Source organism: Polypterus senegalus, chromosome 17, assembly GCF_016835505.1.
Source record: "Polypterus senegalus isolate Bchr_013 chromosome 17, ASM1683550v1, whole genome shotgun sequence".
Classification (NCBI taxonomy): Eukaryota; Metazoa; Chordata; class Cladistia; order Polypteriformes; family Polypteridae; genus Polypterus; species Polypterus senegalus.
In genome coordinates, this window is record NC_053170.1 from 42,999,246 (window position 1) to 43,012,986 (window position 13,741).

At 36.9% G+C, this 13,741-nt stretch overlaps 1 protein-coding gene across 1 annotated transcript in view; it reads right to left on the reverse strand.

Moving 5' to 3' along the window:
* Window positions 1-8,937: 8,937 nt before the first annotated feature.
* LOC120517506 (ephrin type-A receptor 7-like) overlaps window positions 8,938-13,741 on the reverse strand; it is a 607,868-nt gene continuing 603,064 nt past the window's right edge. The window contains exons 15-16 of the mRNA XM_039739879.1: window positions 13,452-13,616; window positions 8,938-11,249 (exon numbers count right to left, since the gene is read on the reverse strand). Coding sequence (XP_039595813.1) covers window positions 11,135-11,249; window positions 13,452-13,616 — 280 coding nt within the window. The 3' untranslated portion in view covers window positions 8,938-11,134. The remainder of the gene's footprint in view (window positions 11,250-13,451; window positions 13,617-13,741) is intronic.

The following is a 13,741-nucleotide window of genomic DNA, read 5'->3' on the forward strand; positions in this document are numbered from 1 at the left end:
AAAATTTATTAAGGAAAACTTAGTTCAGTAATTTATAAAATATATCATTTGAGTATTACAGAAAATGTGCCCTTCCAAATGATTTTTATAGTTTACTAATGAGCTCCTAATTAAGCTGTATTCATTCTCGTAATGTGAAACTAGATGGTGTGGCCCATTGCTGGAGGGCAACTTAAAAATACACGGTGACATATTTAGGCATAGTGGCAGATAAATCTAATTATAATTAACTAGATCACATTTTATTCCATGCCTGCTTCATTTCCATACACTACATCAGTAATGACTCTTTATCCATCTGTGCAACTCTGCAACTGGGTGTCTACAGTGTGTGTCATTACTGTGTACATCCTGCTTAAAATCAGTGAAAACACAGGCGATGACAGATTTGCCACTGTTATTGTACACTTTATAAAAGTTTTTTTTAATTGCTTAGTAAGTACAGTGTAATGAGTCATAATTATACCATTCTGATACAAGCAGTTATAGAGTTTTAAGTTCAATAAAACACATTTGGCAACACATAAATTGGCAACAGATTTTAATTACTGGAAGGCAAATTACAATATCATTTCTATTTCCATAATAGCGGAATCAAACAAAGGAATTAACTAATTTAAACAGATTAAAGTGTACTTCTCAGTCTCCATATCCAGGTATTGTAGAAGAATTCATCTAAATAAGATGGTGACTCATGTATGGGTAGTGTGACTGTTTCAGGGACCAATTTAAAGGGCACATGAGGAATGATTAGGGTGTAACACAATAATAATATAATAATTCTTCACAATTATAAAGCCATTTTCTTACTACTCAAAGTGCTTTTCATAATGAATGGGGAGCCACTTCAGCCACCACTAAAGTGTAGGATTCATCTGGATGATGCAACGGCAGCCATTTTTGCACCAGTATTCTCACTACAACTTAGCTGTTATGTGGTGAAGAAGAGGTAGGGGATGATTAAGGGGAAAGAATGACCAGGCCGGGGTGGACAATTTAGCCAGGACTTGATGACTAATGACCACAGAGAGTCAGGACCTTGGTTTTACTTCTCATGGGAAAGATGTCACTATTTTTCAGCACAATGTCCCTGTCACTCTGATCCTCACACAGACCACAGAGTAAGTTTTCCCTGCTGGCCCCATCAACTCCTCTTCTAGCAGCAACCCAAGCGTTTCCTAGATGGTCTCTCATCCAAGTATTGGCTTGACTCAAGCATGCTTAGCTTCAGGGGATGACCTGTTCTGAAGTGTATGTGTCCTCTTTTTCACTAAGCACAGCTTGTCCAATATTCATCTAGATTGTTCAAAATAACTTCAGGTGAGGTTTTGAAGGTCCTTCAAACCCTACTCTTCACAATACTAGTTGGTGACTTATTCTGTGTTTCTATGGTTCTTTGCATGAAGAAAACACTCTAACACTCTATTTTGTGAAATTCATTTTTAACAAGTTTCCTACCGTGTCCCCATGTTCTTATTAAAATATTTATTTTAAAGTAAAAACTGGGATCCACTGTTCTAATTCATTTCATACTTTTAAACACTTCAGTCATTCTCACCTCTTAATCTCTGTTTGCTTTTCCCTCATAGCTCATACCTCTTCATGCCGGAATCGGCCTAGTCACTCTTTGTCTAGTGCTGCTATGTCTTTTTTGTGAAACTGAGGCCAAAACTGAACACAATACACCAGGTGATGCCTCACCATGTGTAATATAAATTCGAGATTACCTCCCTTGACGTGCACCTCTTGATAGATAACCTAACAGCTTGTTAATCTTGTCAATCGCTTCTGTACACTGGATGTTGATAGTGAGTCCAGTATGAGTCCTTGACCCTTCTTATATGTGGTACTTCACATGTCATATCTCCCATTTGTATATTCAGGAAGGTTCACTGAATTCCCTACACTATAACAATTTGTTCAAGGAGAAGGATATTTGAGTGTCAATGAAATGGGGTTACCCTGGTATCCTAACTCTTTCGTGTTCTTTTTTGCTTGCATTTTTTTGTTTTCTAAAATATGAAATGTTAGGCTCCATAAAAGTGCAAGTGAAGTATAAGTAAAAAGAAACAAGATCAAATGAAGATGTACTTGTAAAACCACTTCTTGATTACTTTGTATTGTTCTAAAATCTGTATCACAATAAGGGCATGATCTTGCGTCCAATATGTTGTGGTATTAGTAAGCTGAATTAATTTCTTGTATGGCCTGGTCTGGCATGGCACTTAATGCTCTTCAGGATGTATCAGAAACTGAGCAAGAGGGAGTGCGTGGCTTTGAAGGCCTCATTATTTCAATCTAACAGTCCTTGACAGACCTCTTGCACCAAGGGGATGTCAATAATTGAGCTCAAACTCTGCTCCCATTTCAACTTGTGCTTTCCTACTGGCAGGACATCAGAAATTTTATCTATTCCTTCCACACCAGCCAGGTTTCCTTCCATGGGGGGATAGGGGGTGGTAGAATGTAAATGTCCCTGCATACATGTCCCACTATTGTCAGCTCTCCAACTCCCCACCACAGATGACTCAAAAGCACTTCACAGAAGGTCTTATCTGATCTAGTTGGGTCATAAATGTGCCACAACAACAACCGGTAATACAGTGTACTTCCCTTTAAAACAAGATATTAGTAAACATAACTTTTAAACCCCACATGTTTATACATGGAGTTTGCATGTTCTCCCCGTGTCTGCGTGGGTTTCCTCCAGGCGCTCTGGTTTCCTCCCACAGTCCAAAGACATGCCAGTTAGGTGGATTGGCGATTCTAAATTGACCCTTGTGTGTGTTTGTGTATGTCCTGTGGTGGGTTGGCACCCTGCCCAGGATTGGTTCCTGCCTTGTGCCCTGTGTTGGCTGGGATTGGCTCCAGCAGACCCCCGTGACCCTGTGTTCGGATTCAGAGGGTTGGAAAATGGATGGATGGATGGATGTTTATACCTTTTAAAATATATTGTTTAATATTAATTCAAACGGAAAAAAACTGTATTAACCTATATGCTAGATATTCTCCATTTTCCTTCCCACATTCCAAAGCCTGCCACGAGACTGGTTTTCAGCACCATAGTGGCCCAGTGCTATGATGTGTTTGTCTTCTGACTTGCCTCTGATGCTGCCAGGCTAGAGTCAGGCTCCTCATCCCATATGCTGGATAGGCAGACTTAGAAAATACATGAATGCATGGCGTTAAAGGGTCTAAACCAGTGGAGCTGAACGAGTAAGTAAAAGATGACCCTAAAATTCTAGAGAGTAATACATTTAATATAAGCTGTAACTCTAAAAAAACAAGATGGCCTCTGACATGGTGGTTAACACTGCTGTCTCATAGTTCCAGGTGAACGGATTTGGATTCCAGCCTGGTGGGGACTGGATGAATGGATGAAGAAACCATAATGCAACAGCCAAGAGCTGAGTTAATAATAGGTTTATTGTATATCATTCCGTCCATCCAATTCCTAAACCCGCTTACCAAGGATATGGTCGTGGTGAAGATGGGGCCGATTGGGCCTCCATGGGGCGTCAGTCCATCTCAGGGTGAACACACAATCACCAGGGTCAAAAAAGCAATCCTGCATATTATTGGACTGTGGGAGAAAACCAGAGTGTAAGGAAAATGTACAAAGAGCACCCAGGACGTGAACCCCAGTCTCCTTACTGTGAGCCGGCAGAGGTACCACTGTGGCACCATACATTTCCATCCTTATATTATTTGATATAACCTCCAAGCTCACACCTTTCAGAACAGTCCATCACAGGGTACACTCATGCACACACCATCACACTGTGCCAGGGTAAAGACACCAACTAGCCCAGCACTGTACTGCACTGGCACATGCTCAGGGCTCATTCCTGCCTTGATCTCGGTGGTGCTGGGACAGTCTCCAGCTCACCAGGACCTCGCACTGGATTAAAGGCATTTGAGAGTTTCATTTTTTTTTTCATTTAATGTACCTAATGTAATGAGTCTAAGAATTAAACTTTAATAACAAAAGTGCACATGTACAGGGCAAGAAGTTCCCAGAATGAGTGTGCTGGGAGCTCAAGTCAGGTCTTCAAGGTGGGAAGTCACCACACAATTTAACAAAATGCTTTTGAGTAATTAATGTTTTGCTTTTGTCAACATTTGAAACAGAAATGCTTTTAAGGACTGCATCTTATACATTTGTACTGGCTAGTTAATGAATTGAAATTATACGAAAATGAAACCTGCACGTGATGCTTGAAGCTGCACAGACCAAATACTGTTTTTTTTTTTTTAAATGTTCAAGCAACAAAGCATAATCTGATGAATAATTCTTGATATTCATGTGAAATACATCACACATATGAGAATGACAGAAAATATTTCATTGAACAAACATATAGCCAAGGAACTTATTAAACATTTCTGTTTATGAATAAAAACCACCAGAATTACAATATTGCGCTGATTGCACATTCCTCGCTGTAGTTGAAGAGCCTGATGGGCCGCAGCCATTGAGATATACTCCACTAAACAAACTGACCTAAATTCCTGCAAATGTTTAATGATATTTTTGTTTGCTCTTCAAATGATAATTTGCTCAAAAAGCGGCAGCAGGTTTACCTAAAGGCTTAATTGGCACTGAAGCCGGAGCCTCCATATCCCCACTTGAAAATGGTAGCGCAGGCACGTAAACCAGAGACTGACAAGATGAGCAGGGCACCTTTGAAATTTTGAATAACACTTTAATATTGCAACAGTAAACTTTGATCTAATAAGTATAAATTATCAAAAAAAATAACAAAAATGTCAAAAGTGTTTTTCTTTTTTTTCCCAAAACACTTGAAACTCTCATTGAATTCTATGCCTAATTTCAACAGTAAAATTGTTACACAGTGTCCAGTTAATATAATACACTTGTTTAAAACAACTTATAAAAATAGACTGCATTTTGAAATACATATGTACAATATTTACCATGTACTTAAATTCATGGATATATAAAAAATAGAAAGATAAACCAGCTTGGTGCAAAGAAGAAATATACCCAACAATCTCTCCTCTTTCTGGCTTTATAAATTCTAAAAACTAGGGCCATCATTTTTGGGGGACAGTGTTTTATTTTGGTTGCAGGTAGTAAAAAATATACAATTCCAAACTTGTGTTAACGTTTATAAGTATTGTTAAGAATGAGATGCGTTATCTGCAAACTGTAACAGTAAAAACAACACCAGTGGGACTTTAAAAGATGCTTAAATAAATGCAAACCGCATTTTAAAATCTAAGTGTGGGCTCCACAGGACAATAAGTCTAATGAATGGACTGATTTGATCTTCTGTCCGGCACAAATCAGTCACAGCATTACGTTACATTTCTGCAGTTCTGTCCTCTAAGAATTCCATATAATTTATAAATGACTGCTAACAGATCAATAATTTGTAAAAATGACACAAAGTGTACATTGTCTATCATTCTATAGGAGATAAACCTGCTTTTTACTAAACATGAAAGTTAATGTCTTATTAGGAAAGATTAAACTAAGACAGCTGGCATTTATGTTCAAGATAAATTTGAAATGTATTACATGAGTCTGAATGTTCTGATAAAATGTGACTTGAAACGGAAATACCGTATTATCATTATTAAGCAATAATACCTATAAACTATAATTCCACATTATAAATTGAATAAAATGACTTTTCCCCAGGCATATTTCTTATTTTAAGCTGGTTCAAGTTTCATTTTTACAAACAACCATACAATCAAGTTAAAAAAGACAAAACAAATCAGATAAATAAATAAAGGCTGACAAAGGATCCTTAGGATCATTCAGTTCAGTATACTAGAATAATGTTTACAGTAGCACATTTGTTTTTTTTTTTTTTTGCAGGAGAGCAAAATGGGGAATTTGTTTACATTTTCTCAGAATTAAATAAAAAAAGGTAAATTATTGCACAGTGCAATTTTTAAAGGTATTGGCAGACATTTGAACGTCTTGTTAGAAAGCACTAGTCACTCGATCACACTGCTGCATCTTAAACCATTTTGAATATGGAGCTTTCAACCCTTTAGCCAAGAAGATTAATAATAATAAAAACATGTATGAAATAATCAATGTACATTATAAATAGGATATATTCTTTAAAATACACTTTCTGTGAGTAGTCCGACATGATATGAAAGCAAAGTAGAAGTGAAATATTTTCAACAAAATAAGGCTGCCCTGAGTGCCACCAGACTCCTAATCTCACAGGAACCAAACGTCAAGGGTGTACTTGGTGGTCTGCCCTACTCATGGGTTTAACACAGCGTTAACTTTTACTTTAATAATTCAACCTCATCTAAACTGGCTTACTGGCAAGTAGTGGGGACTTCAGTGGACTGTCAAGCTGACCATCGCCAGACTCTGTGCTGGGCTCATTGCTTCGGGACTAATAAAAGAGACTGGAAAAAGAGATTATTGGACGCTTCTGCAGTCTTATTTTCTTTTATACCATATTTTCATCTTTAAATATGTAAGTGTACTGTATGTATACACGTACATATACAATGTTTTATACATATCATATACTGTATGTATATATATATATATATATATATATATATACATATATATATATATATTCAACTATACCCCTCACTTTTTACACATTTTGTTATGTTGCAGCCATGTGCTAATTTCATTAAAATTATTTTTTTCCCACATCAAGTAACACTCAGTATCCCAGAATGACAAAACAAAAACGGGATTTTAGAAATGTTTATAAACGTATTAAGAATAAAAAGCTGAAGTTGGCATTAACACAAGAATTCAGATCATTTTGCTATGACACTGGATCATGTGCATCCCATTCTATTGATCATCAGTGAGATGTTTCCACACCTTGTTTGGAGTCCACCTGTGGCCAGTTTGTCTGATTGCACAAGATTTGGAAAAACCACATCTGTCTATAGGGGGTCCAACTGCTGACAATGTGTGCCACGGCAAAAATCAAGGCATGATGTCAAAGAAATTGCCTGCAGACCTGATAGAAAGTTTTGTGTTGAGGCACAGATCTAGGGAAGGCTACAAAAACATTTCTGCAGCACTGAAGATCCCAAGAGCACAGTGGTGTCCATAATTGTTAAATGGAATAAGTCTGGGACAACCACAATGCTTCCTAGAGCTGGCCGCTCTGCCAGACTGAGCAAGCGTATAAGAAATGCCATGGTAAGAAATGTGACCTAGAACCTGATGGTTGCTCTGGCTGAGCTCCAGAGAATCTGTATGAAGATGGGAGAAACTTTCAGAAGGACAACCATCACTGCAACACTCCACTGATCGTAGGTCTTTATCACAGAGCAGCCAGACACAAGTCTCTACTCTGTATAAGACACATGGAAGCCCATTTGGACTTTGCAAAAATGCACCTAAAAGATGCTCAGACTGTAAGAAACAAGATTCTCTACTCTGATGAAACCAAGATTAGGATCATACCTGGAGGAAACCAGGAATTGCTTATCATCTCTGCAATACTATTCCAACAAGTATGCATGGTAATGGCAGTATCATATTGTGAGGCTGTTTTTCATTGGTAGGGGCTGGGAGACAAGCCAAGGTTGAGTCAAAGCTGAAGGGAGCAAATTACAGAGATCCTTATTAAAAACCTGTTCCAGAGTGCTCTGATCTCAGACTAGGATGAAGGTTCACCTTCCAACAGGACAATAACCTTAAGCACAAAGCAGAGACAATGCAGAAGAGGCTCTGGGACAACTTTGCAAAAGTCCTTTAGTGAGACCTGAGAATAGCGGTCTACTGATGGTCTCCATCCAACCTGACCGAGCTTGTGGGAACCTGCGGAAAAGAATGGCAGAAAATCCTCAAATCCAGAAGTGTGAAGCTTATCACGTCAAACTAAAAAAGACACAAGGCTGCCAAAGGTACTGAGTTAAGGGTCTAAGTGCTTCTGTCAATGTAATATTTCATTCTTTAAATAAATCTGCAAAAATGTCCAACATCCTGTTTTTTGTTTTGTCATTCTGGGGACTTTAGCACAAGGCTGCAACACAACCAAATATGAAAAAAGTGAAGAGGTCTGAATCTATCTATCTATCTTTTGCACTTAATTATATCAATACAGGGACAATAATTTAACTTATTGTATGCTCATTTTATAATAATTTATAAATAAACCAAGGGTGTTCAACTCCTTTCCTGGTGGGCCGCAGTGGCTGCAGGTTTCCATTCTAACCCTTTTCCCAATCAGCGAGCAGTTTTCACTGCTAATTAACTCCTTTTACCTTCATTTTAATAGCCCTGTGTTTAAGGAGTCAGTCTTCTGAATTGATTAGTTTCTTCATTAAATGGCAGCCAAACAGAAATGAGATGTGAAACGAGCCAACGGATGACCAGCTAAATTGAAAGTCAAACTCCAGGCAATTTCACTCCAACCATTTTCTTAATGAGAATCCAGTTCTTGCTGTTAATTAAAGCCATTATTGAATGTCATGACTTGTTGTTGCTCTCATTTTGCCACAGCAGACTGTTGATTTTCTGTTTTTTCTAAGACCACCGTCAATATGTTTTGGTTACCTGAGCAGACCAACATGACTGAGACCTTCATCTTTCTTTATTTTCAGGTCAGCTGGTCATGTGGTGGCTTGTTTTGTGTCTCATTATTGTTTGGTTGCTCATTAAGGAAAAAGAAACAACTAATGGGTCTGAGTCACATCAATTAAAACTAAGGCAAAACAAGCTAATCAGCAGCAAAAATGGCTCACTGATTAAGAAGATGGTTAGAATAAAAACCTGCAGCCTCTGTGGCCCACCAGGACCGGAGTTGGACACCACTGAAATAAACAATAAACATATAATTCTGCCTAACGAAACAACATGAAAGACATATTCTGTATAATATTAAAGGACAAAAATGCATTTTGAATACCATTTAGAAATGCATTTTTTAAAGCAAGGGATCATCCTTTTTTTTTCTTTTTCTTTTTAATTAATGCCTCTTAGATTTAAGTTACAACTTTAAGAAGTTTCTGAAAGGAAATAAAATATGGGAATACATCTGTCATATTATATATGCATTTAAATTGTAAAGTGTGATATTTAACCTTGTGATTAAAAAAGTGGTGTCTTTAATATTTTTATTAATGCAATAAAAATTATTTGAATCCATGACACCATTTTAAAAGGCTAGAAATAACTGAACAAGTGCCAGTGGGAAAAAACAGTTCACTCTTATCTGTTCTTCTAAAAGTATGGTATGTTTGTATTGACACAGTACTTACACTTTTCTATAATGCTCTCTTTATGAATAAAGCTGAAATAAAAGTATTGAAGATAATGAATTATACATAAAAAGGAAAGTTCTGAAAAATAATGCCTAAAACTCTTTTTAAGCCAAACAATATTAATACATGCAACACTAAAATAGAATCAGTGACAGTAAATTAATTATTAAAACTGGTTTCAGTTACTATTTTTATACTCTCTCTATATCCTGAAGTCATTAAATGAATAAAGCAGGGTCCCAGAATTATTTGGTAATTCAACATTACAAACTTTAACTCATTCTTTGCAGTGCCACGTATGAAACACTGTGGCACATTTTTTAAAACCTGAAATATCAAAGATTTACTAAAGGTATTCCTCAGAGCAGATATTTTGTTTTGTAAATAGCATTAGCACATCTTTTTCATAATGTACTGTGTCAGAAAGCTTAAGTAGTGTGTATTTTTACATTTAGAATATCATAGATTGCAAAAACATTAAACAAGTCTATTGTATTTTATTTTGTAAGAGACAGATGTGCTAATGATAGATAGATAGATAGATAGATAGATAGATAGACTGTGGCGGCAGTAATCTTTATCAAAATAACAGTTGATGACAGACCAAATGCTGATGAAGTCAGAACAAACAAAACTGCAAGAAGAAACAAGAAGAAGGAGAATAAGAAGCACAGCATAGCAGGAATTCCTGTTTGGTTCTGCAGGTGTACCTTGCACCCTCGAAAGCTGCCATTCAAGCCCCTCAGTTTCTTAAATAGATAATATTTTACAAATATCCATTTGCAGCTACACCCAGTGACATTTGAGTCCACAAGTACACTGTGTATGACATCAGAGGGTATGCATTTGTTGTTTGTTGCTCCACCTGATTATGACATTAGCAGAGGACATACTGCATAAACACAACAACATGGGTTCATAGGCCTGCTGTCTCTGTAGAGCACATGACATCAGTAAAGTACATGTAGAGTGTGTATCTTTTTGCAGTGTGCTGAGGCGCTGTTGTCTTTTCTGCAGGCTGTGATGCCAGGCTCATTCCTGGTACCATAACCATGACAATAGTAAGTAACAGTACATAAATGAAGAAGGGCATTTTATACAGTAGTTGAAGAAAATATTGTGATTGTCAATGAAAATATAATTTGGCCACCTGCAGAAATAAATGTATAATAGAATTTGTGATTATTCTATGCTTAATTGATAACTTTCATTTTATGACCAGTATAATTTGTTCTTATGCAAATTTAGAAATTAAATACCTCAGCAAATACTAGACAGGATAAAGGCATGTACATCTTATAAAAAAGCAAAAACTTCAAAAATGTAAATAAAAAACTACCTTCAGTTAACAATTAAATGATATTAAAAAGGCATGAGTTAAATTATTCTATCCCACTGACTTAACTGATGCTTTTTGCCTGCACCTTGTTAAAGTGTCAATTACACATTAAAAAATATGATTACAATCGGTTCAATTTTTTGTAAACCTTCTTGCTTTGCAAATCAATCCAAGTTCTATTGAAAAACCATCCCCTTGAAACTCAACATACAGGAAAAAGAAATACTAACATGTAGGCCATATGGCATTCGGTTAACCATATTGGGACATGATAGGACAGAAGGAATCTGATGTCATCTCTGATTTGTATTCGGTCCTTTTACAAAAGGGTCCAACAGCTGCAACTGACAACGGCTCAAAAGCAATCGTGCTGGTGTTCGGCACTCAAGCAGCGTGTGTTAACCAAGTGGCCAATTCACAATATTAATTACCATGATTATTTTTGATAAGTCAATATAAGCCCAATCTCCAGTTATACGGTTCCAGTTTCCTTATGTAAACATAATGATTCTTTCATGTGATAGCTCGATTTTCTTTGAAGCCATAATCATGGTGCTACACTTGCACACCACGTCCATGCATCTGAATGACCTGGGCTCTCAACGTTGTGATTGCTGTTAAGATCTGTTTTTGATGGTCAAGTGAGGTAATACCTAAGCTCATCACATCCCTGAAAAACAAACAAACAAATACATACATAAGCAAAAATAAAATATTCAATAAAAATTACACATATTACTTTACTTTTTTGATCTCACTGTGAATGTTCAGGAACAAAATGCTTTGGACAGAATTAGAGGCCTCAGCCCTTAAAATAACATTTCTACAGTATTTTGTAACATTAGGCTCTTTTGTACCCTCTTTAAGCATGCAATGCATACTTTTTATTATGTTTCTTTTGGTGTTAAGCAGACTGATTTACTGGGGTGTGCTTCAAACCTGAAAACAAATTACTGGTGTTATAATATTGGAAACTAATCAATGAACAAATCCTTTGGTCACATTTTTTCAAGAGAGTTCCTGGGCACTAATGAGAACACACAGGAGAACTCCCAATATGAGTCAACTGTACTTGATTTAAATTGTGTGAAATCCAGTTAGTATACAAATGGTGTTTTGATCTGGATGATTTTACTATGCAGGTATATAAGTCTGAAAATGGGAAAATACTGTCATTGTCATCAGACTCTATAAATTGGCAGTATAGCTAAAGAATTAGATTAGAAGGTACAAAGTTGCTGGGATAAACCAGAGTTAGTCACTTCCTCTGTCTGTAATGCAGATTACTCAACAATGGAGGAAATCAGCCTGCATGTGGTATGTGCTTTGGAATTGGACTTCACTTTGAAAGGCGATAAATTAGATTTTTATATAATCGACTTTACCTTCTGAGGTGGCTAAGGAAAGGCCTACTGTCTTATCAGATTCTAGTGAATGTCTACCACTGCACCACTGAGAGCATTCTGATTGAGTATATCACAGTATGAAATGGTAACTGCACGCTTTTAGACCAGAAGCCTCTGCAGCGGGTAGATGAAAACTGCCCAGCATATCAGTGGTGCCTCATTATCTGCCATTGAGGACCTTGAGCACAAACACTTCCTGCGGAGGGCAAGTAGCCTCATCGGGGTCCCCTCACAACCCAGCCATGGTCCGTTTATTGTTGTATCTTCTGGGAGGTGGAAAAGGAGCCTATGTGCCAGCACCAGCAGGCTCAGGAACAGCTTCTGCCCTGTAGCTGTTATCCTGATGGACTCAAAATCCAAAGAGCTACGCCATCTCCAACCTTCCAAACTCAACTAAAGACCATACATGTACACCCCTGGACTCTGTATATTCATATTCATATAATTTAACTCTCACTTAAATTTAACCCTCACTGTTATATTTATTTATATTTATCTGAATACTTGCAATTAACTACTATTTGCACTAATGGTTAGATGCAAAAGTACATTTTATTGTCATGGTACTTGAACTGTGTTCAATGACAATAAAGTTGAATTTAATCTAATCTAACCTAAAACTTTAGTCAGTATGTGTCAGATAATAACATTTTGTGTATGCAGCTAACAATGTCATAGATAGATAGATAGATAGATAGATAGATAGATAGATAGATAGATAGATAGATAGATAGGAAAGGCACTATATACCAGATAGATAGATAGATAGATAGATAGATAGATAGATAGATAGATAGATAGATAGATAGATAGATAGATAGATAGATAGATAGATAGATAGATAGATAGATAGATAGATAGATAGATTAGTAATACTGTAGAAGATGACATCTCCCTGAAAATTACAAATAAAATCCCTGAACTCTTCAACTTTATGTCTTGCAGGCACGCTTGTTATAACTGTTTGTTTGCACCAGTCATTATTAGGGAAACAAAAATTGTTGTTTCTAACCATCCAGGAAAAACACCTGCTAAATTGCATTTATTTCTTAACCCTGTTTTCTTCTAGTGAGTGTCAGCAAGGCAGTAACTGGCAATGGGCAAGACACAGCTTTAGAAGTAAAAGCCTCCTTGTGCCAGGATATGCAGACGAACACTTTTGACAGTTTAAACTTGTCAGCCATGGAAGAGTTCAGAATGCCCAGTGGAAAAACCAAAGTCTGAGCCCAAAACAGAATGCATTCTAACTGAGAATCAATTTGAGGCCCATGTGGTGTTAAGATCCTCTGTTATAGGCTCCAAATAAGTGATTTGAGAGCTGTTGATAGTTTCATATTGCTCATTCTTTTACTGATGACATGTTATAAATGAAAGTTTTTTTTTTTAGTCATCTAATAGATTACTGTACATCCATTAAATTAAATGAGCCTGATGTTATTCATTGTAATTTTCTTGCATTTACTCACTGGACTGTCATTCGTGCCACAGACTCCAGGTAGCAGTATCCAGCTGCTGTGAAATTGTCTTTGTATCTGCCCATCTCGATTGCTTCCAGCCATTCTCCCACCGAGTTGAAAGAAGGGAACGACGTGAAGGTCCTCTCAATAAGTGGAATGGATGTACTTTGTGGTCTGGAAAAGCAGAGCAAACTTGTACGGTTTAATGCCTTTGATGACTTTTTAAAGCACTCTGTGATTGTGCTCAGTGGGAAGGTTGCTATTTAAAATAAAGGTTAATTGAATGATGAATGGTTTTG